The following is a 27,094-nucleotide window of genomic DNA, read 5'->3' as shown; positions in this document are numbered from 1 at the left end:
ACACTTCCGTGACCACTAGGAGCTGACTGGAGCAGTGGGCTTCTGTTTTCCCTATTATCAAGAAGTCGTCTAAATATGGCACGATCACTACATTCTTGATCCGTAGGAAGGCTGTCACTTCTGCTATTAGTTTTGTAAATATTCTCGGGGCAATGGAGAGGCCAAAGGGTAGGGCAGCAAACTGAAAATGCCTCAGCTTCCCCTGAATAAACAGGGCTACTCTCAGATACTTCTGATACTCCGGATGGATTGGGACGTGATAATATGCGTCCTTCAAGTCTATTACAGCCATAAAGCAGTTGCGATGTAAGAGCTTCACTGCCGTGCCTACTGACTCCATTTTGAAAGTCTGGTTTTCTACTACTTGGTTCAGACTCCTGAGGTTGATGATGGTCCTTAAGGACCCGTTTGGTTTTTTTATCATGAATAGTGGGGAATAGAACCCCCTCCCTCTCTGTGTTGCTGGTACTTCGAGAAGGACCTGCTTTCCTACTAACTCTAACACTTCTGTTTCCAGGGCTAATTGTTCTTCCTGGACCTTTCGTAGGGGGGTAACCACAAAGGTCTGCCAGGGGGTCTGGCTGAACTGGATCTTCAGGCCCCCACTGATAATTTTCAGAATCCATGGGTTTGTTGTTATCACGTCCCAAGCTGGAAAAAAGTGGGAAAGCCTTCCACCCACTTCCAGCCTGGCGTCATTGGGAGGATCTCTTCGAACTCGAGGATGGTCTTCCAAACATGTAGCCCGATTCTTTTTTGGACTTGGCTTCCCATTTCTTTTTGTCTCCCGGAGGACGACCCCGGTTAAATTTTCTCCTCCGAAAACTAAATCTTCTTGGTTCCCCCGAAAATCCCGGGAACCCTTTGGTTTTATCGCCTGCTTTTTCTAACAGGTCCTCTAACTTTTGGCCAAACAGGAGTCTACCGTCACACGGGAGGGAGCACAGTTTCTGTTTCGAAGGTAGGTCGCCTGGGCAACCCTTGAGCCACAAGGCCCGCCTGGCTGCGTTGGATAGTCCCGCTGCCCTAGCTGACAGTCTGACCGAGTCAGCTGAAGAGTCGGCCAGGAAGGCCGATGCTGTTTGAATTAAAGGTAGCTCTGCAAGTATTGCCTGTCTGGAGACCTTTTTATCTTTAAGCTGGTCTTCCAGCTGTTGAAACCACACCATCAAGGACCTCGCCACACAGGTGCTAGCCACCGCTGGTTTTAGGCCACCTGCTGCCGCCTCCCACGTGTGGCGCAGGAAGGAGTCAGCTCTTTTATCCAGGGCATCTTTTAGGACGCCAGAGTCCTCCAAGGGCAGGGAAGATCTCTTTGATGACCTTGCCACAGTCCCGTCCACCTTGGGGATCTTATCCCAAGGTTCCGCATCCTTCTCTTCGAAGGGGTACCTTCTTTTGGAGAAGGAGGGTAAAGCCCCTGATCTCTCAGGTCTCCTCCACTCCCGGTCAATGAGGCCCTGAATCTTACTGTTCACCGGAAATGAGCGTCTCTTCCGCTCTCCCAAGCCCGCAAACATGATGTCCTCCCGGGATTTAGATGCTCTCTCTTCCTCCAGACCCATGGTTGATCTTACTGCCCTAACCAGTCTGTCTGTATTCTCAATGGGGAAGCAGGGTCTACCGCCCCCCGATGAGGAAGAGGACGATGAATCCCACTGCTCCTCGGACTGGGAGGAATCAGAGACGGAGGAAACCTCTCTACGGGGCCTTTTCTTCCCTCTAAGGAACCCCTTCAGGGACCCCTGAACTTCTGCATGTACTATGGACTTTAAATTTGCAGCAAAATCCTGGGAATTCTCAGCTATGGTTTTGGTCACACAGCCCTGGCAAAGTGGTTTCTGCCACTCTACTGAGAGAGAAGCTTGGCAAAGGGCACACATCCTATGCTTTTGCTTGGCACTACTCTTCTTAGGCTCCTAAAAAAAGGAAGCACATAAGAGACTTCCCGTTACTAATCAGTGACATTCACGAAGCTCACTCACCCTCGGAGGTCACAAACGGGTACCGGATTCGGAGGCTGACGCGGAACTGATGATTCCATTCTGGATGGTCCCGAGGCGCTCGAAGCCTTACTCCTGCGGCTGCCACTACGATTACTCGAGCGGCTGTCTGTATACGATGCATCCCTCTGCTTCTGTTGCTGAGGTGGGGGGGTAAGCTGCTGCTCCTGGCTATCTGGATCAGCCATGTCTCAGAAGCGCACCACGCTTCCAGGAAAGCTCCCCCCCCTTAAATATAGGGCCATCCAGCCTCCTCCGGTCTGTGGGTCCTCCCCCTTCGCCAGGCCGGAGCTCCGTTGAAAAAAACCGGCCTGGGACGCTCCGATGGGCGCCGCCATCTTGGATCGGCGCCGCCTCCTGACGTCACCCAGCGCGCCGCTCCCAGCGTGCCCTGCGCCGTGACGTCAGGCGCGTCACACCCGGAAGCGTTCCATACTGCAGGGGGAGGACGGCGCCGCGGTCTCCGGGAGGACAGAGCCTGCCTCACCGCGTGCGCCCCGCTCGGCGCAGAGACCCCAGGGGAAGCTGCGGACGGCGCTTCTGGGATACTGAACCCGGTGCACAGGCCAGTGCCCGCTCTTCCACACCGGGACAGCCCCAGGTAAGTCTTCTTTCTTCCAGACAGGTTCCCCATCAAGGACAGGAAACCAACTGAAGCGAGGGAGAGGTACCGCCCTTTTATTTCAGACGGTTTCCTGTCCTTGGTGGGGCGGATCCTCTCTCTCAAGGTGTGCTGTCATGGGGGAGGGGAAAATAACATTTTCATGCAAATTTGCAAATTATTTGTTACCACTTAAATAAAAAACAAAAACAAAACTATACATGTTTGGTATCTGCGTACTTGTACTGACCTGGATAATCATATTGCCAGGTCAATTTTACCATAAAGTGAACATAGTAAATAAAAAAAACAAAAAACAATTGTGGAACTTCACTGCACTTGGAATTTTTTTCCTGTTTTCCATTACACGATATGGTAAAATCAATGGTGTCAATCAAAAGTACAACTCGTCCCACAAAAAACAAGCCCTCATGGAGCTATATTAACAGAAAAATAAAAAAAGCTATGGCTCTCGGAAGAAGGGGAGGAAAGAAAACGAAAAAAAAAAAAAAAACCAGAAAAAGCCTGGGGGTGAAGGGGTTAAGCGATAGGTAGATTTCTCAGGACCTGGACCCCACAGAAAAAATGTCTAACTTGTAGCTACAACATGTCAAAAGTTTTAGTTTTTTTTTTTTTAAGTTTATTGACTATTAAACCCTTCCCGTAGCAGCCAGTGGACATTTTATATCCCCTACTTCCAATAGCCATAACAAGGCCCTTCTAGATGAATTGTACTTTTGAATGACAGAATTCACCATCCAATGTAGTGGAAAACAGAAAATGGTGAAAAAACAACGCAATTCTGACATAGTCTTTTGAGTTTCATTTTTATGGCATTCAATGTGTAGTAAAAAAAACAAAAAACAAACTTGGATACGTGATTGTTAACGTTAGCATGATTATGGCTACACCAAACTTGTAAAGTTTTTTCTTTTTTGTATATTACAATTTGAGAGTCCTCAGTGGTTGATATCTTGTAATGGCTAACTGAAAATATGGTAAAAATAGCAAGCTTTCAAGACTACTCAGGTCTCTTCATCAGGCTCAGTATAAGGGCTCACTCACTCGAGCGTATAAATCGGACAAGTGCAATGCGAGAAAACATCACATTGCAGTCCGACCAATGTTAGTAAATGAGTCAGTGCTCATCTGCAACTTTTTTCTCAGATCGAGGGGGGAATAAAAAAAAAAAAAAAAAAAAAAAAAAATCGCAAGGCATTCGGACCATGCATGTGCTGTCCGTTTTTTACACATCCATCTCAAGGGAAACCCGACATTTCATCAGCCAAGTACAGTAAATTCACAGCCCGAACCATAAGAATAGAATAGATAGGATAGCAATAGGTCAGTGAGATATATAATTAGTGCAGTGCGTGTGTAATTTACTATAAATGTATTTAGCTAATAAATATAAATGAAAAAAATGGCATGGGTCTCCCTTATGTTTAATAACCAGCTGAGACAGACAGCGGTGAGCTGGTGTTATTATTCTGGGAAGGGGCCACTATCCATGGATCTTCCCAGCCTATTAATATCAGCTCACAGCGGTCTGTGTAGCCTTCAGGGCTGTGGAGTTGGTAAGCCAAACCTTCCCTGACTCCACAGCCCGACCTCACTACTGAGCAAATACATAAAGTGCAGCACAGATTCATCTCAACTAAAAGCCGACATCCTTACATCAGGAACAGTACAGACATTTATGGGACATTTCAGAACTTTCCTAAATTTTTCTGAATTTTTTTTTACAGCACATCCTGCATTGTACTGTACCCAATTTATTATATATCTTCAGAGTCGGTCCATTTTATACCAACTCCAACTCCACAGCCCTGGTAGCCTTTACTGGTTATTAAAAAGGGGGGACCTACAGTTAGGTCCATATATATTTGGACAGAGACAACATTTTTCTAATTTTGGTTCTAGACATTACCACAATGAATTTTAAACAAAACAATTCAGATGCAGTTGAAGTTGAGACTTTCAGCTTTCATTTGAGGGTATCCACATTAAAACTGGATGAAGGGTTTAGGAGTTTCAGCTCCTTAACATGTGCCACCCTGTTTTTAAAAGGGACCAAAAGTAATTGGACAGATTAAATAATTTTAAATAAAATGTTCATTTCTAGTACTTGGTTGAAAACCCTTTGTTGGCAATGACTGCCTGAAGTCTTGAACTCATGAACATCACCAGACGCTGTGTTTCCTCCTTTTTGATGCTCTGCCAGGCCTTCACTGCGGTGGTTTTCAGTTGCTGTTTGTTTGTGGGCCTTTCAGTCTGAAGTTTAGTCTTTAACAAGTGAAATGCATGCTCAATTGGGTTGAGATCAGGTGACTGACTTGGCCATTCAAGAATATTCCACTTCTTTGCTTTAATAAACTCCTGGGTTGCTTTGGTTTTATGTTTTGGGTCATTGTCCATCTGTAGTATCAAACGACGACCAATCAGTTTGGCTGCATTTGGCTGGATCTGAGCACACAGTATGGCTCTGAATACATCAGAATTCATTCGGCTGCTTCTGTCCTGTGTCACATCATCAATAAACACTAGTGACCCAGTGCCACTGGCAGCCATGCATGCCCAAGCCATCACACTGCCTCCGCCGTGTTTTACAGATGATGTGGTATGCTTTGGATCATGAGCTGTACCACGCCTTCGCCATACTTTTCTCTTTCCATCATTCTGGTAGAGGTTGATCTTGGTTTCATCTGTCCAAAGAATGTTGTTCCAGAACTGTGCTAGCTTTTTTAGATGTTTTTTAGCAAAGTTCAGTCTAGCCTTTTTATTCTTGATGCTTATTAGTGGCTTGCACCGTGCAGTGAACCCTCTGTATTTACTTTCATGCAGTCTTCTCTTTATGGTAGATTTGGATATTGATACGCCTACCTCCTGGAGAGTGTTGTTCACTTGGTTGGCTGTTGTGAAGGGGTTTCTCTTCACCATGGAGATTATTCTGCGATCATCCACCACTGTTGTCTTCCGTGGGCGCCCAGGTCTCTTTGCATTGATGAGTTCACCAGTGCTTTCTTTCTTTCTCAGGATGTACTAAACTGTAGATTTTGCCACTCCTAATATTGCAGCAATTTCTCGGATGGGTTTTTTCTGTTTTTGCAGCTTAAGGATGGCTTGTTTCACCCGCATGGAGAGCTCCTTTGACCGCATGTTTATGTGGCACCCCAGGGGTCTGGTTTCCACAGTAACAGCTATGTTATGTCTGAGAGCAGGTGGGAGGTCTCTTGGTCAGGGATCCTATGCATGCCACACCTCCTGCCCAGTCCTGGGAGGGGAAGGACTTCCCCTATATAAACCTAGGGCTGAGGCAGGGTTAGTGAGTAGAGAAGAAGTAGAGACAGAGAAGAGAAGCAGATATAGGAAAAGAACATCAGGAGCTCTGTGGGAGCAGTGCTATAAGGAGTCAGGGGCTGGCAGCTGCAGAGCTCGCCCTGACTGAGAAGCTATCACCGGACCCGGAGTCCGAGGCTGTGGGGACTAATCTTTACCCAGCAGCAGAAACCGCCCGGCAGGGGATTTCAGGTCCTCTGGCCAAGAAACCCGAAGGCACGGTCACACGCGTGGGACCAGCACCGCCGTCGTGGAGCGGACGCCACTAGAAGGCCCCGAGTCACCGGCCATACGGGGGTGCACCACACGGTACACTCAGGGACGTGGGCTACTTATACCCGCCTCTAGCAAGGTAGCCAGAAGAGAACAGTCAGTTTGGGAGGCCTACAACTCCGCCTGGCCAGGGGAGATCCCATCTGCTCAAGGACTGACCAGGCCCCGATCGCTAGCCAGTACTCCGGGAGGGTCTATCTTTATCACCAGTAAAGACCCTGAACTACACCGCATCGTCTCTGAGTGATTCCTGATACCCCCATCATCCACGTCGGCTGCCCTGAGGCCATACCCCTCCCGTTGGGGGTGATACTACCACGCTGCACAATCCTACCACCGGCCTCAGCGGTCTGCCCTGCAGCGGCAGCTCCTTCGCTGCATTCAACGGGTGGCGTAGTCGTCCAACATCTACCGCTAATACAACGCCACTTAGTCTGACTCCCTGGGCACGGACCGGGTCACCGCCACGAGACTACAACCCTCAACAGATCCGGCTCCGGGTAAGCTCCTGCATGCGCAACGCTGTGCGACACAGGCCCAGGGGTGCGTCATTTACTTCACACCAAAACCTTCCAAATGCAAGCACCACACCTCAAATCAACTGCAGGACTTTTATCTGCTTAATTGAGAATGACATAGCGAAGGGATTGCCCACACCTGTCCATGAAATAGCCTTGGAGTCAATTGTCCAATTACTTTTGGTCCCTTTAAAAACAGGGTGGCACATGTTAAGGAGCTGAAACTCCTAAACCCTTCATCCAATTTTAATGTGGATACCCTCAAATGAAAGCTGAAAGTCTGAACTACAACTGCATCTGGATTGCTTTGTTTAAAATTCATTGTGGTAATGTCTAGAACCAAAATTAGAAAAATGTTGTCTCTGTCCAAATATATATGGACCTAACTGTATTTATCTATTCTATCTATATCTTGTATATAAGATTGTTTTATTAGTTTGTAAAGTAGCTTTAAATGACAGAGAATTACTGTATGTAAAAGCTGATGTTAAAAACGCATTGCATATGCTTGACACTCGTCCTACTTTTCTGGATCAACATCGGACAGATTTTTTTAGACGCTCGTATGACTCCAGCGTAACACAAACAAAAATCTTTAAAGTCCCACATTTATACACTATAGGGCAGAATAGTGCAGTAAATAAGACAGGTGACGTGTAGCAGGCCTATCAATATGGGAAAGGAAAATCGTTCTGCTTTATGTCACTTGTCTTATTTACTGCACTATTCTATGTCCTGTTATGTATTAGTATGCGACTCTTCAGCTTGTGTGTTAGGGCTCATACTCATCTGCGTGAAAAACAGACGAATGCAATCAAGACAAAAAAAAAAAAAAAAAAATTGTATTGCACGCTGACAAATGTTAATCTATGATTCCCTGCTCATCTGCATATATCGGACAAGAATCGCCAATGCAAGTCAATGGGTGCGAGAAAAAAATGGACTGCAGACGCAGGGCTGTGGAGTCGTTAAGCCAAACCTCCGACTCGTCAATTTCCATGACTCCGACTCCAACTCCCTCATACATGGCTCATGTTTAAGTGATAAATTTACTGAAGCACAGATTCATCTCAGCTAAAAGTCTAGACCCTTAGATCAGGAATAGGACATTTCATAACTTTCCCAAATTCTTATGAAAAAATATTCCCCACAAACTGCATTGAATTACTGTACCCAATTTATTATATATTTTAGGAGTTGGAGTCGGTTCATTTTATACTGACTCCAACTCCACCAAAATGGACACTGACTGACTCCATAGCCCTGGGCATACGGACCATCCGTATGGCATCCGATTTTTACGGATACATTACCATTCTGTGGTATAGAACACTGTAAATGACTGTAGAATATTTGCAGAGAAAAAAAAAACAAAAACAACGTATTGCATACGGATGTCATATGAATGCTAGGTGTGAAAATCACATAGTCCTCTCATGACACTCGTCCGTTTTTTCGGTCCAGAAATTGGACCGTTTTTTTTCTCTCACATATGGGTATGAGCCCTTATACTGAGCCTAATGAAGAGACCTGAGTAGTCTTGAAATATGCTATTTGTTACCTTTTAATGGCTAACTGAAAAGATTGTATCAACCACTGAGGACTCTCACATTTTAATATTTTTCTATCTACTGGCTAACATGGTACAAAGATATATTTTTATTTTTTATGGGAGTGTGGTTGGTCTATGAGAACCAGCTACACAAGTAGGCATTGCACCATTTAAAAGCATCTGTCAGTGGCACTTAAATGGTTATACAGCAGCGATCACAGCTAGCTCTGGTCACTACTGTGTTATAGGCAGACTCCCATTGCGTAACACAGCCGGCATCTGCGGAGTATGGTATGGGCTCAACTCCAGAGCCGCTCCATACATGGGAACCAGACATATGATATACAGTACTATTATGTGCTACATCAAAGGGTTAACAGGAAAAATAAAATACAAATGACCATCTATATTTTACAATAATTATATTAACAATTCTTAGTTAGAAGAATAACATACATACCTTGATAAACATGTGGTAAGATCAAGCGGGTCACCTAAAAACAAATGAAAAAAAAAAAAAAGCTTAGAAAAACAAAGTTTTGAATCTTTGTTTCTACAGAAATTCTACTCAGAACACCATAGATAAAAATATAACGCAAAAAAAAGTTAGAAGGGGGTTACTGGCACTGCTCACTTCCGCATTGGGAGGCGAGTGGCGCTGATGATATCACGTCTACACATAAGTGCCAGCATGTGGGCATGATTAACAGGAATATGTGACGTCATCAGTGCCTGACTGCTGTGTCCCCCAATTGTCTGCTGTGCCCGGTGTGTGATTGACAGGACGTCATCACTTCTGGGGCCAATATGGATCACTGAACTGGAGGGTGCTCAGAGGGGTATGTAACATAACAATTCCTTTCTTGTGACATACTGTATTTTTCGGACTATAAGACGCACTTTTTTCCTACAAAATTTTGAAGGAAAATGGGGGGTGCGTCTTATAGTCCAATAGATATATATATATATATATATACACAGTAGCTGTGAGTGGTGGTGGGAGCGGTAGCGGAGCGGGGCACAGGAGGCAGTAGCCCACTGCTGTATCCTACACTGTGCCCAGTGCTAAAGAAAATGAATATCCATTGCTCCCCACGCCCATGGGCGTGGGAAGCAGTGAATGTTCATTTTCCTTAATAGCGCGCACACTGTACCTGCAGCGCGGCTCCTGGTACGCATGGCACCCTTCATCCCTCATATCCTGGTACGCATGGCACCCTTCATCCCTCATATCCTGGTACGCATGGCACCCTTCATCCCTCATATCCTGGTAAGCATGGCACCCTTCATCCCTCATATCCTGGTACGCATGGCACCCTTCATCCCTCATATCCTGGTACGCATGGCACCCTTCATCCATCATATCCTGGTACGCATGGCACCCTTCATCCATCATATCCTGGTACGCATGGGACCCTTCATCCATCATATCCTGGTACGCATGGGACCCTTCATCCATCATATCCTGGTACGCATGGGACCCTTCATCCATCATATCCTGGTACGCATGGGACCCTTCATCCATCATATCCTGGTACGCATGGGACCCTTCATCCATCATATCCTGGTACGCATGGGACCCTTCATCCATCATATCCTGGTACGCATGGGACCCTTCATCCATCATATCCTGGTACGCATGGCACCCTTCATCCCTCATCCTGGTATGCATGGCACCCTTCATCCCTCATCCTGGTATGCATGGCACCCTTCATCCCTCATCCTGGTATGCAGAAATAACTGACAGAGGCAGTGAGGTGCAGTCATCCGAGTTTACTAACAGTTGTTTAGGTTCCTCAGGTAGCACTATACAGCTGACAGTCTCCCACATCGCGCTGCGTTTACCAGGCAGGGGTTCAGCACTCCCTCAAGTATCTCAAGAGCACTTAACGGGACTCCTCTCTGTATGTTCCTTTCTAAGCCGACTTCCCATGCTGGGTCTCTCCCTCCTGTCCTGGGCCCCGCCACACAAAGTCCCGATCGGGTACCTTGAGATCCCTCTGGGCAACTTGAAGTTCCCGGACCTGGCTTGGTGCCCTTTTCGGCGGCTTAGGTGCGGATGTGGCAACTGCACCTTGAAAGTGCAGAAGCCTCCGGTTTTCCAGCTGAGACGTAAAGTAACTCGGCTAGTCCAGGGACCTTCTTGCGGCCTGATCCCTTCTGTTACTGGAGCCTTTTCTCCTCCGCTCCCCTCTCACTCTTGGGCCTCTCTTACTATGCCCCACTCTGGAGCAGAGCTTCCGAAGAGACTCTGCTCCTCTCCTCTTCTCTCTCACTTAATCCACCCCTACACATGATGGCGCATATATATATATATATATATATATATATATATATATATATATATATACATACATACACACACAGTATATATATATATTCATTTAAGTGCTCCCCTGTCCTGTGTCCTCCACCCACACCCACTACTTGGTTCCCCCTGACTCCAGCCAGGGACAGGGCAGCAGAAGAAGTGCATAATGCCCTTCCAGCTGGCCTGGAGTAGTGTAGTGTTGAGTGCAGGTGTTGGGGTCCCGGGCAGTACTCCATCCTTCCCTGAGAGGAGATGCCACAACTCTGGGTGAGGAGCAGTACCTCTGTGGCGACAGAACCCTCAGGGGCGCCACACATGCCGGCATCTCTACACCTCGATGAACACTGCGTCCTATGACTGCCATAAAACCGCTACATTTGATTTCCCGGTCCTCCAGCTAGACAGAGCCAAATGTGACTACAGGCTCCTCTTTGCCGAGTCTTAACCTCCCTGGGTCTAGTACCATCTCTCCAATGCTACCCCTGTCTTTGTTGAACAGCTGCAGTAGGGACGTCAATTCAACAGCGCTGCAAACAATCATTGAGCTGAGCTGATGTTGACAGCAAAGCTGCTAAACTCAGTGATCGACTGCAGCCCAGTCAACGTGATGTCTCTGCTGCAGCGAATCCAGAGACAAGGGGGCAGAGGTATTTCAGCCATGCTACAGAACCTAAAAATGGCTGGTACCTTTTGGTTCTCAAAGCATTACTGATGCACTTTCCTAAACCACCTGGAGATGCTTGAAGCGATGACAATGGTAAAAAGTCATCGGAATAAAGTCTGTAATGTGGTGCTGAGAGAAACAAGATCAGCAGCGGGATTGAATCAATTACATTATGTCGATAATAATCTGCCACCATGTTTATCACTATGACAACTAATCTGATGACAAGTGGGTGGTGACATCACTGCGGAAAACAGGAAGATCTATAGAAAAACACATCAATAGTGATCAGAGCCCCACTGATACCAGCATCTTATTTTTTAGGAAAACCTTTTGAGATTAACACCTAAAATTGCATTAAAAGAGTGATCTGCTGTATCCAGCGTGTGTGATCTATGATGGAAATCTGACCCCAGAACTTTGGTGTGTACAAGGCTCTGTTCACACCTGAGCTGGGGACTCAAACACACTGTGCTATTTGTGCCAGTCACTATGACACAACCAGGTGACACCATTATAGTCAATGGGGCCTAATGTGCAGCACTGGTATCCGGGGTACAATGTGTCCAATTCTGCTGCTGTTTTATTTCTGTTTCTATAACGGAACAACAATAAGGAAATATAAGCGCAGATGTGAACAGAGCCTAAGACGGTAGTCTTCTCATAAAGGTGGCGGCGCGATAAGTATGTGTTATATGTATGGACAGGAGAGCAATATATAGTGATTGAATGGATACAAGGATGTATACATGTTATATGTCCAGACAGTGGAGGTAGGTGTGTGTATATGTATATATACTGTGTATATATATATATATATATTGCGTCACATCGCTACCCGACACTGCCGTGCATACCCTTGGTCCCCGGCGCCATGCTCTTCGTCCTCTGGCGTTCCTCTCTGTGATATACGCACTCACTCTTTTCCTTCTTCCAAAAAGCAAAATGGCGGAGACTTCAAATTTGGCGCTTCTGAGAGACATTGAGTAGCTGTCACTAAGTCACACCTACTTGCGGAAACGGACCCAGTGTGTGAGGCTCCGGCGGCCATCTTTGTGTAGTCCGATATTCCTTTGCTGTAGTTGGATTGTCCCTCTCCGGCCGCCGTCTGCTGGATATCGTTTGTTTTGCAGCACGCAGTGAATTGTAGGTAGGCGAGCTGTATTTCCGGACAGGTATGTGTCGGTGTGGGCTCTGCTGCCTGACTCACATGGTTTAACCCATTACTGCCCCTGATCCCCCTTGTCATCATTGTCCCTGCGGCTTCTCATTATTTCACAGCTGCGCAGGTCAGTGGTGATGTCTGGTGACTGACACATCTGACATTCCCAGCAGGGAACTGCAGTGTTTGTAAATGACAAGTGGTGAGGCTGTCTGTCTGCGGCAAGATTGTCTGCAGCGGTCGGTGACTGTGGTGATATTGTTGGTAGTTCTAACAATTTTGCCCACGTTGTTCAAAAAATGTGATAAATCCCCAACAGTGCGGCTGGGAGACAAAGCCCCCATTCTTCTGACGCCTACTTCGTGTGCTAAGGGGACACAGGATGGGCACAAAATTCTCCCCCACTGTCAAACGATTGAAAATGTTCCTTCTCCTTGTTGCGGTGCAGTACGTGCCCGCCTGGTGCTACTTTTGTGGAGCGCAGCCGTCTGGAAGAGTATGTCATCTGCTGCTCTGTGATATATCAGTTGCTGCCTTTGACAAACTCATCTCCACTGCTGCGCTCTGCATGAGCAGTGACCAAGATGACAGAGGATGAGCAGCTAATTAATGAAGACAGTATGGAATCATGTGCTCGTGACTCTCTTCCTTTATAGCTAACAGCTGCTTTTACATTTTTACACCTTTTCTAGCACTAACACTGATTAGGATTCTGACTAGATTTAGGGTAATAATTTGTTACATACAAGTAAAGTAAGAAAAAACAAAAAATGTAACTTTATCTTTAAAACATAGTTTCTCGTTTAAGCAAAAAGCCTAAATCAAACATTTTTACACTTTTTCTAACTAGGGTTAAGTGTTCGGGATCAGGTTAGACTACTTCAGGCTGGTGTGAGGGTAATAAAATGTTACATTCTAAAAATGTAGTAAAAGCAAAAAGCTATATAGCAACGTATAACTTTTTAAGCTGCAAAGAGCAGCAACAAACTAGGAGATTAGAACGCAAACTCTAATTGCTTCAGTATTTTGCTGAATTTACAATACACAAGCTCGCAGGATAAGAGGTTGACTAGAGGACGGGTGGAAGGCACTCGGGGAGTGCTAGTGGTTCACAGGTTTGGGGACACCTACTGCTTTGCCTTGCCCTGGACGCTGGGAGCCTACCGCTATGATAAAGTTGAAAAATTTGAGGCTTGATAACAATTGAAGCCCAGAAAGACTACATTGTCCATACAGTATGTCCTACTAGTAATTTACTTTGGGGATTACTACACTCACACTTCCCATTGTATCTTTATCACAATTTCCTAGTTTGATGCCTTTCAGCCATGAGTAAGAGGAATCAAGTGTCCTATGTGAAGCCCTCAGAACCGTCTTTCCTGAAAAAGTTCAAAAAGGATGTTGGCTACAAAGAAGGGCCAACTGTAGACACCAAGGTAAGTGTTTTCTAGGTTCACCTTAAATTATTCTTGCTTTTGTAGAAACCTAGTACATTGACTTTGAAAAGAATAATAAGCTCTTGATTGCTGGGGGTCAGACCACTTAATGGGAACACTAGAGATAGCGGAAATCTGTGCTCGGTTGTCTCTGGTGCTTCCATTAAAGAGGTTTCCACTACTTGTACATTGATGGCCTATTCTTAGGATAGGTCATCAATGTCTGATCGGCCAGGGTCCGAGACCCGACACCTCAGCTGTTATGGGTGTACTCACTTGTAGATCTGGCCATCTTCTGATAGTGGCTGCTGCAGGGTGCTACACATTCGCCTCCTATTGATTTGAATAGGAGGCGGATGTGCAGTACCAAACCTACGCCACTACGAGAAGGCGACCAGCTCTGCAAGTGAGCACTTACGGCCACCGCCACAGATAACAGCTGATTGGCGGAGGTGCCGGGTGTTGGACACCGGCCGATCAGACATTGATGACCTACCCTAGTGATTGTCCACTACTTTTACATTGATGACCTATCTCTCTTTAAGGCCACGGCCCCACTATCAGTATTCGGTCAGTATTTTTTCTCAGGAGTGGGAGCCAAAACCAGGTGAGGAACAATCAGAGAAAAGGTATAATAGAAACAAGTCACCTATTCTGCATTTATCACCCACTCCTTGTTTTGGCTCCCACTCCTGAGAAAAAATATTGACCAAATACTGATAGTGGGGCTGTGACCTAAGAATGAATTTAGTGAAGTTCCGCTTGCTCGACCTCTGCTCCATTGAGGGCCCCACATTTGTTTTTTAGACCCTTTTACTAACCCGCTTGTCAAAGGGCTTGGTCTAGCAAAAAGGTCTTGGCTAGAAAGGAGGAGTGACCTAAAATACATAGTGTACCAAAATTGTGACACAAGTTACTGGCTCAAAACAAACCAACCAATAGGTGGTATATTAATAAATAAATAGACAAAGGTGTCTCGAGAGGCACTAAATATATCAAACATTATTAGCCAGTGGAATATAATTGGCTCATTTTTCAGACTGACTAGTCTAATTTTACGCAGTCTAAAAGTTTTAGTAAATTTCACCAATGTGCATTTGTATCACCCCTTACACGTTCTCTTAGGCTATACTAAAGAAAACTATATGATCATAGCATATACCTCTAATGACTAAGTATTATATTTTTTGTTTTACTCACATATATAGTGCCATTAAATCCAGAATATCTGTCCCCATTGGGGCTCACAATTTATATTTCCTATCTGTATGTCTTTTGGTGTGTGGGACGGAACTGGAGTACCCGGAGGAAACCCACACAAATATGAGGAAAACATACAAACTCCTTGCAGATGTCCTTGGTGGGATTTGAATCTAGGTCCCCAGAGCTACAAGGCTCTCAAGTGCTAACCACTTAGCCTATGTGGCTTTGCAGCGCTGGGATCCTGGGTTTAAATCCCACTAACATCTGCAAGGAGTTTGTACAGTGGTGTGAAAAAGTGTTTGCCCCCTTCCTGATTTCATATTCTTTTGCACGTTTGTTACACTTAAATGTTTCAGATCACAAAACAAATTTTAAATATTACAGAAAGATAACACAAGTAAACAAAACATGCAGTTTTTAAATGAAGGTCTTTATTATTAAGGGAAAAAGAAATCCAAACCTACAGGGCCCTGTGTGAAAAAAGTGATTGCCCCCTAAACCTAATAACTGGTTGGGCCAGCCTTAGCAGCAACAACTGCAATCAAGCATTTGCGATAACTGGCAATGAGTCTTTTACAATGCTCTGGAGGAATTTTGGCCCACTCACCTTTGCAAAATTGTTGTAATTCTGCCACATTGAAGGGTTTCCGAGCATGAACCGCCTTTTTAAGGTCATGCCAAAGCATCTCAATCGGATTAAGGTCAGGACTTTGACTAGGCCACTGCAAAGTCTTAATTTTGTTTTTCTTTAGCCATTCAGAGGTGGACTTGCTGGTGTGTTTTGGATCGTTGTTCTGCTGCATAACCCAAGTGCACTTCAGCTTGAGGTCACGAACAGATGGCCGGACATTCTCCTTCAGGATTTTTTGGTAAAAAGTAGAATTCATGATTCCATTTACCACAGTAAGTTTTCCAGGTCCTGAAGCAGACAAACAGCCTAGACCATCACACTAACACCACTGTATTTTACTGTTGGTATGATGTTCCTTTTCTGAAATGCTGTGTTACTTCTGCGCCAGATGTAATAGGACATACACCTTCCAAAAAGTTCAACTTTTGTCTCATCAGTCCACAGAGTATTCTCCCAAAAGTCTTGGCGATCATCAAGATGTTTTCTGGCAAAACTGAGACAACCCTTTATCTTTTTGCTCAGCAGTGGTTTTAGTCTTGGAACTCTGTCATGCATGTCATTTTTGCCCAGTCTCTTTCTTATGGTGGAGTCATGAACACTGACCTTAGCTGAGGCAAGTGAGGCCTTCAGTTCTTAAGATGTTGTTGTGAGATCTTTTGTGACCTCTTGGATGAGACATCGCTGCGCTCTTGGCGAAATTTTGGTCGGCTGGCCACTCCTGGGAAGGTTCACTAGTGTTCCATGTTTTCACCGTTTGCGGATAATGGCTCTCGCTGTGGTTCACTGGAGTCCCAAAGCTTTAGAAATGGCTTTTTAACCTTTTCCAGACTGATAGATCTCAATTACTTTGTTTCTCATTTGTTCCTGAATTTCTTTGTATCGCAGGATGATGTCTAGCTTTTGAGGATCTTTTAGTCTACTTTACTTTGTCAGGCAGGTCCTATTTAAGTGATTTCTTGATTACTGCCACACCTGTTCTCAATCAGCCCTGTGTGTGGCTAGGGAAATTGAACTCCGCTTCCCAAAGATGTGATAAGTCACGGTTAATTTATGTTTTAAAGGGGGGGGCATTCACTTTTTCACACAGGGCCCTGTAGGTTTGGATTTCTTTTTCCCTTAATAATAAAGACCTTCATTTAAAAACTGCATTTTGTGTTTACTTGTATTATCTTTGTCTAATATTTAAATTTGTTTTGTGATCTGAAACAATTAAGTGTGACAAATATGCAAAACAATAAGAAATCAGTAGAGGGGGCAAACACTTTTTCACATCACTCTGTGTTCTCCCCATGTTTTCGGGGGTTTCCTCTGGGTGCTCAGGTTTCCTACCACACTCCAAAAGACATACTGATAGGGAAGTTAGATTATGAGGCCCAATGGGGACAGCGATGCTGATGTCTGTAAAGCGCTGTGGAATTAATGGCGCTATATAAGTGACTAAAATAACAAAGTAAAATCTTGAAACATGAAGATTCAATACAGATTTCCAGCTGATGGAGCTGCTTGTTTTTAGTGTCATTATACCGTATTTTTCTAAGACGCACCGGACCATAAGACGCACCTAGGTTTTAGAGGAGGAAAATAATAAAAAAAAAAAAATGTAAGCAAAAAATGTGGTCATGATGCACTTTTAAGGGGGAGGGGGGTCTTCTGCTGACACTGGTATAGGGGTAATGTCCCCCAATTCTGACAATATCCCCCATCCTGGTATATATGCCCCCCCCCCTTACTTTTAATACGTGGTCCCCATCCTGGTATGCCTGGCACCCCTCCATCCTGGTATGCATGGCACCCCTCATCCCCAATCCTGGTATGCATGGCACCCCTCATCCCCAATCCTGGTATGCATGGCACCCCTCATCCCCAATCCTGGTATGCATGGCGCCCCTCATCCCCAATCCTGGTATGCATGGCACCCCTCATCCCCATCAAGATGCACATACAAAAAAAAATAAACACTCCTACTCACCTCTCTTCTCTCCTCCAGCGCTGCGTCCTGTCTGCCTGCACTGATCTCTCCATGTAAGCCGCGCATGACGTTACTACCATGCGCGGCTCACATGGAGAGATCAGCTGCCAGAAGTCACTGCTCCCCACACCGGGACTGTGTGCGCGGGGAGCAGTGACTTCACTCTCCTTCATAGCCGGCACACAGCGGAGCCTGCGGCTCCTGCTGCTGCCGGCTATTGCGTGTGCCTGCTCATTAAAGGGCATGAATATTCACCCCTCTCCACTCCCATAGGCGTGGAGAGAGGTTGAATATTCATGCCCTTTAACAGCGGGCACACGCGATTCCGGCAGCAGCAGGAGCCGCGCTTCGCTCCGCTGTGTGCCGCTATTAAGGAGCATGAATATTCAGTGCTCCCCACGCCCAATGCGTGTGGGGAGCAGTGAATATTCATTTTCTTTACCAGCGGGGATAGTGTAGGCTGCAGCGGGTAGCTGCTGCCTCACGTGCCCCTCTCCTCCACACCCCGTGTGTGTGTGTGTGTGTGTGTGTGTGTGTGTGTGTGTGTGTGTGTGTGTGTGTGTATAAGACGCACCCCCCATTTTCCTCCAAAATTTTGGAGGAAAAAAGTGCGTCTTATGGTACGAAAAATACGGTAGTTGTAAAATTATTCAATTTGCGAACAATAATTCTAGACAGCAAAAGCATTCACCCCGAAAATAAAAATAAAGCTAATGTTATTTACACATAAAAATATACCGTATACAGGCAAAAATTGTTTCTGTTCATTTCTTGGCAGTTGTGGCAAAGGTGACAGAAGGAGGAAATTAAAATACTCAGTATACTCATATGTTGTTAATCCCCCCCCCCCCCCATCCTACAGCGACAGGATCTCCCCGTAATAGCGAATGATAGTGATGGCAGTGATAAGGAGGATGAACTACCGCAGGTTGTGGTGCTGAAGAAGGGCGACCTGTCAGCCGAGGAGGTTATGAACATCAAGCAACAAATCAAAGGTTCAAAAGGTTTGTAAATGAAGCCTTAGAAACAGTTTTCTGAAGAATTTAATGTGTCGAAAAATATTGACATTTCAATAAATACATTTTTTGGGACAAATAAGAATCTGTTCTCTTGTCCACTGTTTAAAAAAGGAAAAAAATAAATCTATTACAAATGCGGATTCAGAATGGAAACAAAAGAACGGATCCTTTGTAAAAAAAAAAAAAAAAAAAAAAATATAAATATATATATATATATATATATATAATCTATATCAGTTTTTGATCTGTTTGTAAGGGATCTATTTTTACTAGAAGTGTCTCTAAATAACTAGTGTTCTTGGCATATACACACTAATATACACATCTGTTAACGGATGACCATTTGTTAGGATCAATTTCCCATAAACTGTAATGTGAATAAATTGGATATCGTTGCCTATCCGTTTTTCTGGCCGGACAGAAATGTTGTGCAGGCTACATGTATTATTCAGGCAAAATGAGGGATAGCAGCTTTAAACGAGGCAGATAGAAAACATTTTATGACACTTCCTTTCCCATTCAAATTCTGTAGTTTAATGTTTTACTTCTGTTTTCATGATTCCAAACTTGATCAAATTATGGAAATAAGTACTGGGCATGTAACCAGAACTTTTTTTATTTTGGCTAAATGATGATTTTTTTTTGTTTTACCCTGATTACACAATAAATGTTTGTCTGTATGTTTGTGGGATAGTAAATAGGGATCATGCACAGCTCAATGCCTTATGTACATAACTTATATTGGGGACACATGAGCTTCCCAATAATACAAGTAGGACAGCAACATTTGTTCCAATGCAGATTTATTAGTATTCCCGTGTAATACAATAGCAACTTTTCAGACTTGAAAGCTCTTTATCAATCCAAAAATTCAGAAAACAGGGACCTGTTTTTTTTTTTTTTTTTAATAAATCAAAGTCTACACACTGTAGTTCCACGTTTTTGTCATGTGAAAAAAAAATCATACCAAGAAGAATCCTTTCAGAACTTTTTCCATCTTTAATGTCACCTATAATCTGTACAATTTCATTAATAAACAAACTGAAATATTTTCAGGTCAAAAAAGAAAAAAACAACTATAATGTGGTTGCATAAATCTGCACACTCTTAAACTAATACTTTATTGAAATACCCTTTGAATTTATGACGCTATACAGTATTTTTGGCTAAAAGTCTATCAGCATGGCATATCTAGAATTGGCAATCGTTGCCCACTCTTCCATGCAATAACGCTCCGAATCTGTCAGATTCTGAGGGCATCTCCAGTGTACAGTGCCCTCTTCAGGTCAACACACAGATTTTCAGATTTAATTCAGGTCCAGGTTCTGGCTGGGCCATTCCAAAACTTTGATCTCCTTCTGTCAAAGTTATTCTTTTGTTGATTTTCAGGTATGCTTTAGGGTCATTGTCGTGCTGAAAGGTGAAATTTCTCTTCATCTACAGCTTTTTAACAGAAGCCTGAAGAATTTGTTTAACAATTGACGGATATTTGAAACTGTTCATAATTCTCTCCACATTGACAAAAGCCCCAGTTCCAGCTGCCGAAAAACTGCCCCAAAGCGTAATGCTGTCTCCACCATGTTTCAATGTGGGTATGGTGTTCTTTTGGTGATGTGCATTATTGCACCAAAAAGTTCAACCTCATCAGATTATAGGTGACATTGAAGGTAGAAAAATTTTATAAATGATACCTCTTGGTATGATTTTTTTTTTTTCCAGAACAAAATCCTGACAGTATAGCGAGGATGTGTAGACTTTTTATCCACTGTTAGATGTCATGTGTACAGGACAGCGGAACCTGCTTGGACTTTCAACACATCTAGCTACCACGTATAACGAGTATGCTACCACCGTTACCGAAATTTTCACATGTCTTAATGCAGCCATTTGGTTCTTTTGCAAGGCATTCTTTTCTCGTCAAAAAGGTGCGGCTTATCAGGGAGATTATTGATGTGATGTGGCAGGCAAAATTATTTTATTGTTTTAATTTTAAAGATATTGTGAAATAAAGTTTTTGGCTTTGTGTATAAGTTCTTAAAAAAAATAAGCTGGATATCCTACTTCCTTTTTTTTTTTTTTTTTTTTTGCAAGTTCCTACCAGAGTTTTGTAGCAGTATCTGACCTTATGTATAAAGAACAGTAACACAGTACTAAGGAGTATTTCCATCTCCAAGATCCTCTCCCAATATGTAGCAAGTACACATTTGTTATTGCTGCGTCTGCAAAACTGTCATGCTATTTAACCCCTTCAGTGAACACAGTAAGAAAAATATATCAAAAATAAAGTGGCAAAAACTATACTTTTTAATCATACCGGCAAACAAAAAGTGGAGTAAAATATGCTCAGAAAGTTGTATGTACATGAAAAATGGTATCATTGAAAACCTCAACTTGCCCCACAAAATACAAGCTTCCATTAATGGTATATAAAAAAAAAAAAGCCCAAAAAACAATTTCTGAATTGCTTGTTTTTTGTTCATTCTGCCTCCCAAAAGTTGAAATAGAAAGCAATCAAAAAATGTTATGTACCCCAAAATGGTACCAATAAAAGCTTCAACTCATCCCACAAAAAAAAAAAAACCCTCACGTGACTGTCAGCAGAAATATGGAAAAATTCTAGATCTCAATATATGGTAATGTAAAAAATATCTATCGCTGTAATTGTACTGACTCGGGGATTAAATCTATCTCCTCACTTACATTGCATAATGAACGGTGTAAAAAAAAAATAAAAATTCTTGAACTGCTGTTGCTCTGTTCATCCGGACACAATAATGGTCTCTGGGTGCCTATAGGGTTAAAAAGGGAGCCACCACACTATGTTAACGATCTAAATGCCATAGTCACAATTGACAGCAGCATCTAAGGGGTTAAACGGCCATGGTCAGTGCTAATGCTGACTGTGGCTGAGGCTGCAGGGTGCCAGCTATAGTGTGCCGCTGACAGCTGCTGCATTTTCACCCATCGGGGATGCTATTCTCTTAAAACACAGGTCAGTAAAAAAGACATTGGTGGTCACTAAGGGCTTAAATCCATCTTGTCACTTACTTTGCATGAACGGTGTAAAACAAATATAAGCACCTCCTTGAAATGCTGTTGTTTTGTTCACTCTGCCTCCCAAAGATGGCAGTAAGGCTCAGCTCAAATTTATCCTGCTCTCTACGCTGAGCGCTTACACCGGAGTTTCCGTGTAAATCTGTGAAGTACGTGATTCAGACAAAAAATGCAATAGAACTCACTATAATGAGACCGAAGGAGTCTCTGGACTGTCTAGCATATGATTTGGCGGTATCCGTCTTTAGGCATGCACAAAAGTATGGTCGACCACAGTTTTGTACAGCAGTGAAAAGCTGGACAGAGACCAGACTGGGTCCAGAGTAACTTTGCTGCCTCATTGCAGTGATTGGATTTGTCGGGGGTTTCATCTAAAACGCCTAATCAGGTATTTTTGAGATTTAAATGGAAACTCTGTTGTAAATGCTCATCGTAGAGCACAGGATAAATGTGAACCAAGCCTTAAAAGTGATTCTAAATGTAATGTGCAACAAAATGCCACCAATAAAAGCTGCAATTCAACCGACACAAACAAGCCCCCACTCAGGTACATCATCTGTTAACAGAAATATAAGGGGTTTCCACGTTACTGATAGCATAAAGGCTCAGGAAAAGCAACATGGCCCCCCCTTCCCCAGGAGAAATCCAGCGGAATCTGGGCTCCCCCAAATCCAAATGTCCCCTTGCTTTCTGAACCCCACAATGTGTCTTATCTGCAGTTAGTCCACGTTTGGCATTACTGTAGCGAGAATAGCTGTCTTAATTTATGGGGTGCATGTCTCCTGAAGCACAAGCTGGGCAAAATATAATGGACACTGCAATGTATTGGGCACTACATTGGCATCGTTGCAATTTTCACTACGCAACATCCACTGCGTGATTGTTTCTGAAAAACATTCATGGAGTCATAGATGAATTCCCATGCGGGTGTAATTTTTAAAATGGTGACACTTGATGGGCATTTCTGCTGTTCTGACACTTTGGGCTCTGCAAATGGAGTCCTTGAGCTATTCTAGGAAAATATGCACCCAAAAAGTTGAATTGTACTCTTTCTCTCCCAAGTCCTGCCGTGTGGCCAAACAGTAATGTACAGCCACATATAATTTTTCCCTTGTGAAAATGAAAAATTTGGGGCTAAAGCAACATTTTTGTGAAAAATAACACATTTTTCATTTTTGCTTCCCTTTTTTAATTTCATTCTTGTGGAGCACCTGAAGGGTTAACCAGCTTCCTAAATGTGATTTTAAATAAATTCCGGTGTGCAGGTTTTATAATGGGGTCGCTTTTGGTTGTTTTATGACACATAGGCCTCTAAAAATTCACTTCAAATGTGAAGCAGCCCCTTATAATAAATTTTCACAACATTTCCAAATTTTTCATAACGCAAATCATATCAACCTGAATTTACCACCAACATTAAGTACAATTTGTCAAGGAAAAAAATCTCAATCACTGGAATATGTTGATAGGCAAATTGCCTCTTCAGAGATGGAATATGTTGAAGTGTTCCAGAGTTATTACCACATACAGTGACACTGGTCGGATTTAAAAAATTGGAAGAAAAAAAGATTCCAGCTTCTAAAGTGCAGCAGACAGATCTTTATTCCATAAAAACAGATTCCGCAGTCACAGGATTAGCTACGCGTTTAAAACGCTCCAATTGTGTTCTTTTTCAAAGCTTTGAATGAGCCATGTCAATGAGGAGGTGTAGTAGAGGATAATCTTTATCAGGGTGCTCTGGCGCTTTGCATTACTTCTATTCTCTGAGGATCCTTATTGAGGAGATGAGGCTGGTGCTGTGTGTGAAGCTGGTGGAATGGGAGGGGTTTAGGCAGAGTTACAGGACTGTGCTCACTGCTGGCTTGCAGTCCAATACAAGGAATGATGGGAAATGTAGTAAGAAGGGAGCAGAGGATTCTGAAGAGAATGTGATTGCTATGACAGCAAAGCTGATGTCAGGACAGAAGAAGTGAAGCAGAAAGGCATAAAACAACATGAAACTTGGCAGAAAAAGTATATGGGGAATTCTGGGGCATTATCCTTAAAGGGGTTGTCCACTACTAGGGCAACCCCTTGATCAAAATGTTTGTCCCCCATAAAATAATAAAGCTTATACTCCCCTCCCATGCTGTCATTGTTCCTGTGATGTCAGAACTCGCGGTTCCGGGACTCCCGTGTGGTTGTTGTGACACATGACCCTGGCACCCAATCAGCGCTGCCGTCACTGTCCCCACCTTCAGACAGATCGAACATGAAGAGGAAGTCCAGGCTGTGGCTGCTCTGACTTCATCTTCATGTTCAATTCGACAGGAGGCGGGGACAGTGACGCCAGCTCTGATTGGGCACCGGCGTCACGTGTCACAACAGCACTGGAGCCCCGAGGAGAGCGAGTGCTGACAACGCGGGAACGACATCAGCACGGGAAGTGAGTATAGGCTTTATTATTTTATGGGGGTCAAGTGAGGGATATGAACAGGAACATGTCCAAGTAGTGGACAACTTCTTTAAGCATTCATGGCAAAAGCAGTTACTTAATCAGGGTAGTGGACAACCCTCTTTAAAAAAAAAACAACTCTTTGACAGCTTCTTCGTTTTTAGTTATGTATTTAATGCTTTAGCCTTGCTTATTTTTATAGATGAGGAACCAGCCCCTGCAGATGGAAAGATTCTGTTTAAAAAGCCAGCAAAACGTTCCATGGGTGACAAGTCTATAGGTTTAAATACATCCTCCAGCAAGAAAAAGAATCACGAAGAAAGCAAAGAATCAACGTCTTCTAAATCCAGCCAAAAGCAAGTGCGGAATACTAGCTTACTGTCTTTTGATGAGGAGGATGAAGATTAAATCATCAATAAAAATCATTGGATTTTTAGATTTATTTTAGAACTGTTAAAAAATATTATGGCTGAACAATGATGTACTGAACTATATTTTGTGGATTTTTGTTCCTAGGTCTTTGGTTTTTTTTAATAAATGTGCTTTGTAAAAAAAAAAAGTAGGACAAAATACTTCTATTAAATTATATATTTGTAATATTAGAATAGAGAGACAAAACATCTGATGGAATAAAAAAAAAAATACGAAATAGGTATTTAACCCCTTAACAACATTTGACGTACTAATACGCGTCTGTGCCCTGGGACTTAAGAGTCAGATCCGTATTAGTACGTCATGGCGATCGCGCGTGCACACAGGCTGTGCGGGCTCGATCGCCGCCGGGTGTCAGCTGATAGTATCGGGTGTCAGCTGTGACAATGTGCAGGGAGCGGTCCTGCACCGCTCCCAGCACATTAACCCCCGCGATGCTGCGATCGAAGTCGATCGCAGCATTGAGAGGGCAAGGGGAGGTGATCGCAGATACTCACCTCCTCTTCCGGCTTCCAGCGCTGTCTGCAAAGGCTTCCCGGGTGTTGCCATGACGACCCGATGTCGTCATGACAACATCCGGGTCACCAGACAGCAGGAAGATTGTTTGGACATGCGCAGTGCATCTCCAAACAATCTTCTCCCTGTCCAGCGCTGACAGCCTGCATAGCACAGGGATGGTGCTGCATTCCTGTGCCATGCAGGCGATCAGAGAAAAAAAAGTGAAAGTCCCAGAGTGGGACAAAGTAATAAAGTATATAAACTTTCAGAAAGTGAAAAAAAAAAAAAAAATAATCCACCAAAAATAAAAATATAATGTACCCATCAATAAATATTATTATAAAAAACAATAAAAGTACACATATTTGGTATCGCCGCGTCCGGAACAACCTGACCTATAAAACTGTCCCACTAGTTAACCCCTTCAGTGAACACGGTAAAAAAAAAAAAAAAACGAAGCAAAAAACAATGCTTTATCACCATACCGCCAAACAAAAAATGGAATAACACGCGATCAAAAGGACAAATATAAATAAAAATGGTACCGCTGAAAACGTCATCTCGTCCCGCAAAAAACAAGCCGCCATACAGCTCCATCAGCCGAAAAATAAAAAAGTTATAGCTCTCAGAATAAAGCTATGCTAAAAAATATTTTTTTCTATAAAATTGCTTTTATTATGTAAAAGTGCAAAACATAGAAAAACGATATAAATGTGGTACCGCTGTAAACGTACTGACCCGAAGAATAAAGCTACCTTATCAAATTTACCACACGCGGAACAGAATAAAAAAAAAAACAATTCCTGAATTGTTGGTTTTTGTTTATTCTGCCTCCCAAAAATCGGAATAGAAAGCGATCAAAAAATGTCACGTGCCTGAAAATGGCACCAATAACAACGTCAACTCATCCCGCAAAAAACGAGCCGTCACATGACTGTCTGCCAAAATCTGGAAAAATTATAGCTCTCAAAATATGGCGATGCAAAAACTAGATTTTACAAAAAATGCGTCTTTTAGTGTGTGACAGCTGTCAGTCATAAAAACCCCATATGATTCTGGTATTGCTGTAATCACACCGACCCAAAGAATAAAGTCGTCTAATCACTTATACCGCACGAGGAACGGCGTCAAAAATAAACTCTTGGGTTAGGATTGGGTTTGGGGTTAGGGTTGTGCTAGGGTTAGGGTTGTGCTCCGGTTAGGGTTGTGCTAGGGTTAGGGCTGGGGTTGGGGTTAGGGTTGTGATGGGGTTGGGATTTTTTTCAAAAGTAAGAAAAAAAGATGACGATATGGCGACTAGTGTTGAGCGCAAGTGCTCGCTACTTGAGTTTGAATCGGGTGCTCTGGTATGCATTGACTATCGTGGGTATTTGAGTGACATGCTCGAGTCTCTGCCCCATATGCTTCGTGGCCAAAAAAACTTTACGGGGATTGCCTGCCATGCACAAGCGATCCCCGCTTGTTTTTTTTTGGGTGTCTAATTACCCTGAAACATGCGGAGCAGGGACTCGAGCATGTCACTCGAGCACACGCTGTACATGGTGCATACCTGGGTACCCGATGCAAACTCAAGTAGCGAGCACTTGCGCTCAAGACTAATGACAACTTATTCTATATGATGACCTAATGTAAACAAATTCTGTGTCGTACCTCTGGGTTCAAAATGTTCACTATACACCTTAATAAAATCTGCACTCTGCTCATGTGAGGTTGTTGCGTCATGCGAGCCCTGCGCCCAATCTGATGCATTGAACATCAGCAGGAAGTCAGGGCTGCGGCTGCTCGCTGGCTTCCTTATGATGTTCGATACGTAGGAAGGCGGGGACAGTTAAGCTGGTGCTGATTGGGCTCAGGGCTTGTGTGACCTAACAACTTCATGCGAGTCCTGGGAGAGCGAGTGCCGACACCGCTGGAACGGCGGTGGCACGGGAGGTGAGTATAAATGTTTTTTTATTTTAACGGGGGCAAACACTCAGATTGAGAAGGGGTTGTTCG

The 27,094-nt window shown here is 43.7% G+C and overlaps 2 protein-coding genes across 6 annotated transcripts in view; one reads left to right on the top strand and one right to left on the bottom strand.

The window, feature by feature from the left end:
* The window catches only part of KIF15 (kinesin family member 15), a 91,840-nt gene extending 79,569 nt beyond the window's left edge, over positions 1-12,271 (bottom strand). The window contains exons 1-2 of one of the 2 annotated variants that reach the window (XM_073678149.1): positions 12,119-12,271; positions 8,747-8,780 (exon numbers count right to left, since the gene is read on the bottom strand). In XM_073678149.1, the coding sequence (XP_073534250.1) occupies positions 8,747-8,780; positions 12,119-12,137 (53 nt within the window). In that variant the 5' untranslated portion in view covers positions 12,138-12,271. The remainder of the gene's footprint in view (positions 1-8,746; positions 8,781-12,118) is intronic. The other variant, XM_073678148.1, reaches the window with a different exon arrangement.
* Positions 12,272-12,279: 8 nt separating this feature from the next.
* Positions 12,280-26,323, top strand: KIAA1143 (KIAA1143 ortholog). 4 transcript variants are annotated; one of them, XM_073678151.1, is made up of 4 exons: positions 12,280-12,411; positions 13,735-13,859; positions 18,525-18,666; positions 24,372-25,109. In XM_073678151.1, the coding sequence occupies exons 2-4, from the start codon at positions 13,752-13,754 to the stop codon at positions 24,575-24,577; spliced, it is 456 nt and encodes a 151-aa protein (XP_073534252.1). In that variant the 5' UTR covers positions 12,280-12,411; positions 13,735-13,751; the 3' UTR covers positions 24,578-25,109. The 4 variants fall into 4 exon arrangements, with proteins under 4 accessions (XP_073534252.1, XP_073534251.1, XP_073534254.1 ...); XM_073678150.1 differs by having other exon boundaries at positions 12,291-12,436; positions 24,372-25,101; XM_073678153.1 differs by having other exon boundaries at positions 12,310-12,436; positions 13,750-13,859; positions 24,372-26,323.
* The last annotated feature ends 771 nt before the right edge of the window (positions 26,324-27,094 follow it).

The sequence above is a fragment of the Phyllobates terribilis genome, unplaced genomic scaffold (assembly GCF_046119375.1).
Source record: "Phyllobates terribilis strain yellow unplaced genomic scaffold, ASM4611937v1 Scaffold_4__5_contigs__length_816908805, whole genome shotgun sequence".
Lineage (NCBI taxonomy): Eukaryota > Metazoa > Chordata > Amphibia > Anura > Dendrobatidae > Phyllobates > Phyllobates terribilis.
Note: the sequence above shows the minus strand (reverse complement) of the source record. Positions and strands in the feature narration are given on the sequence as shown.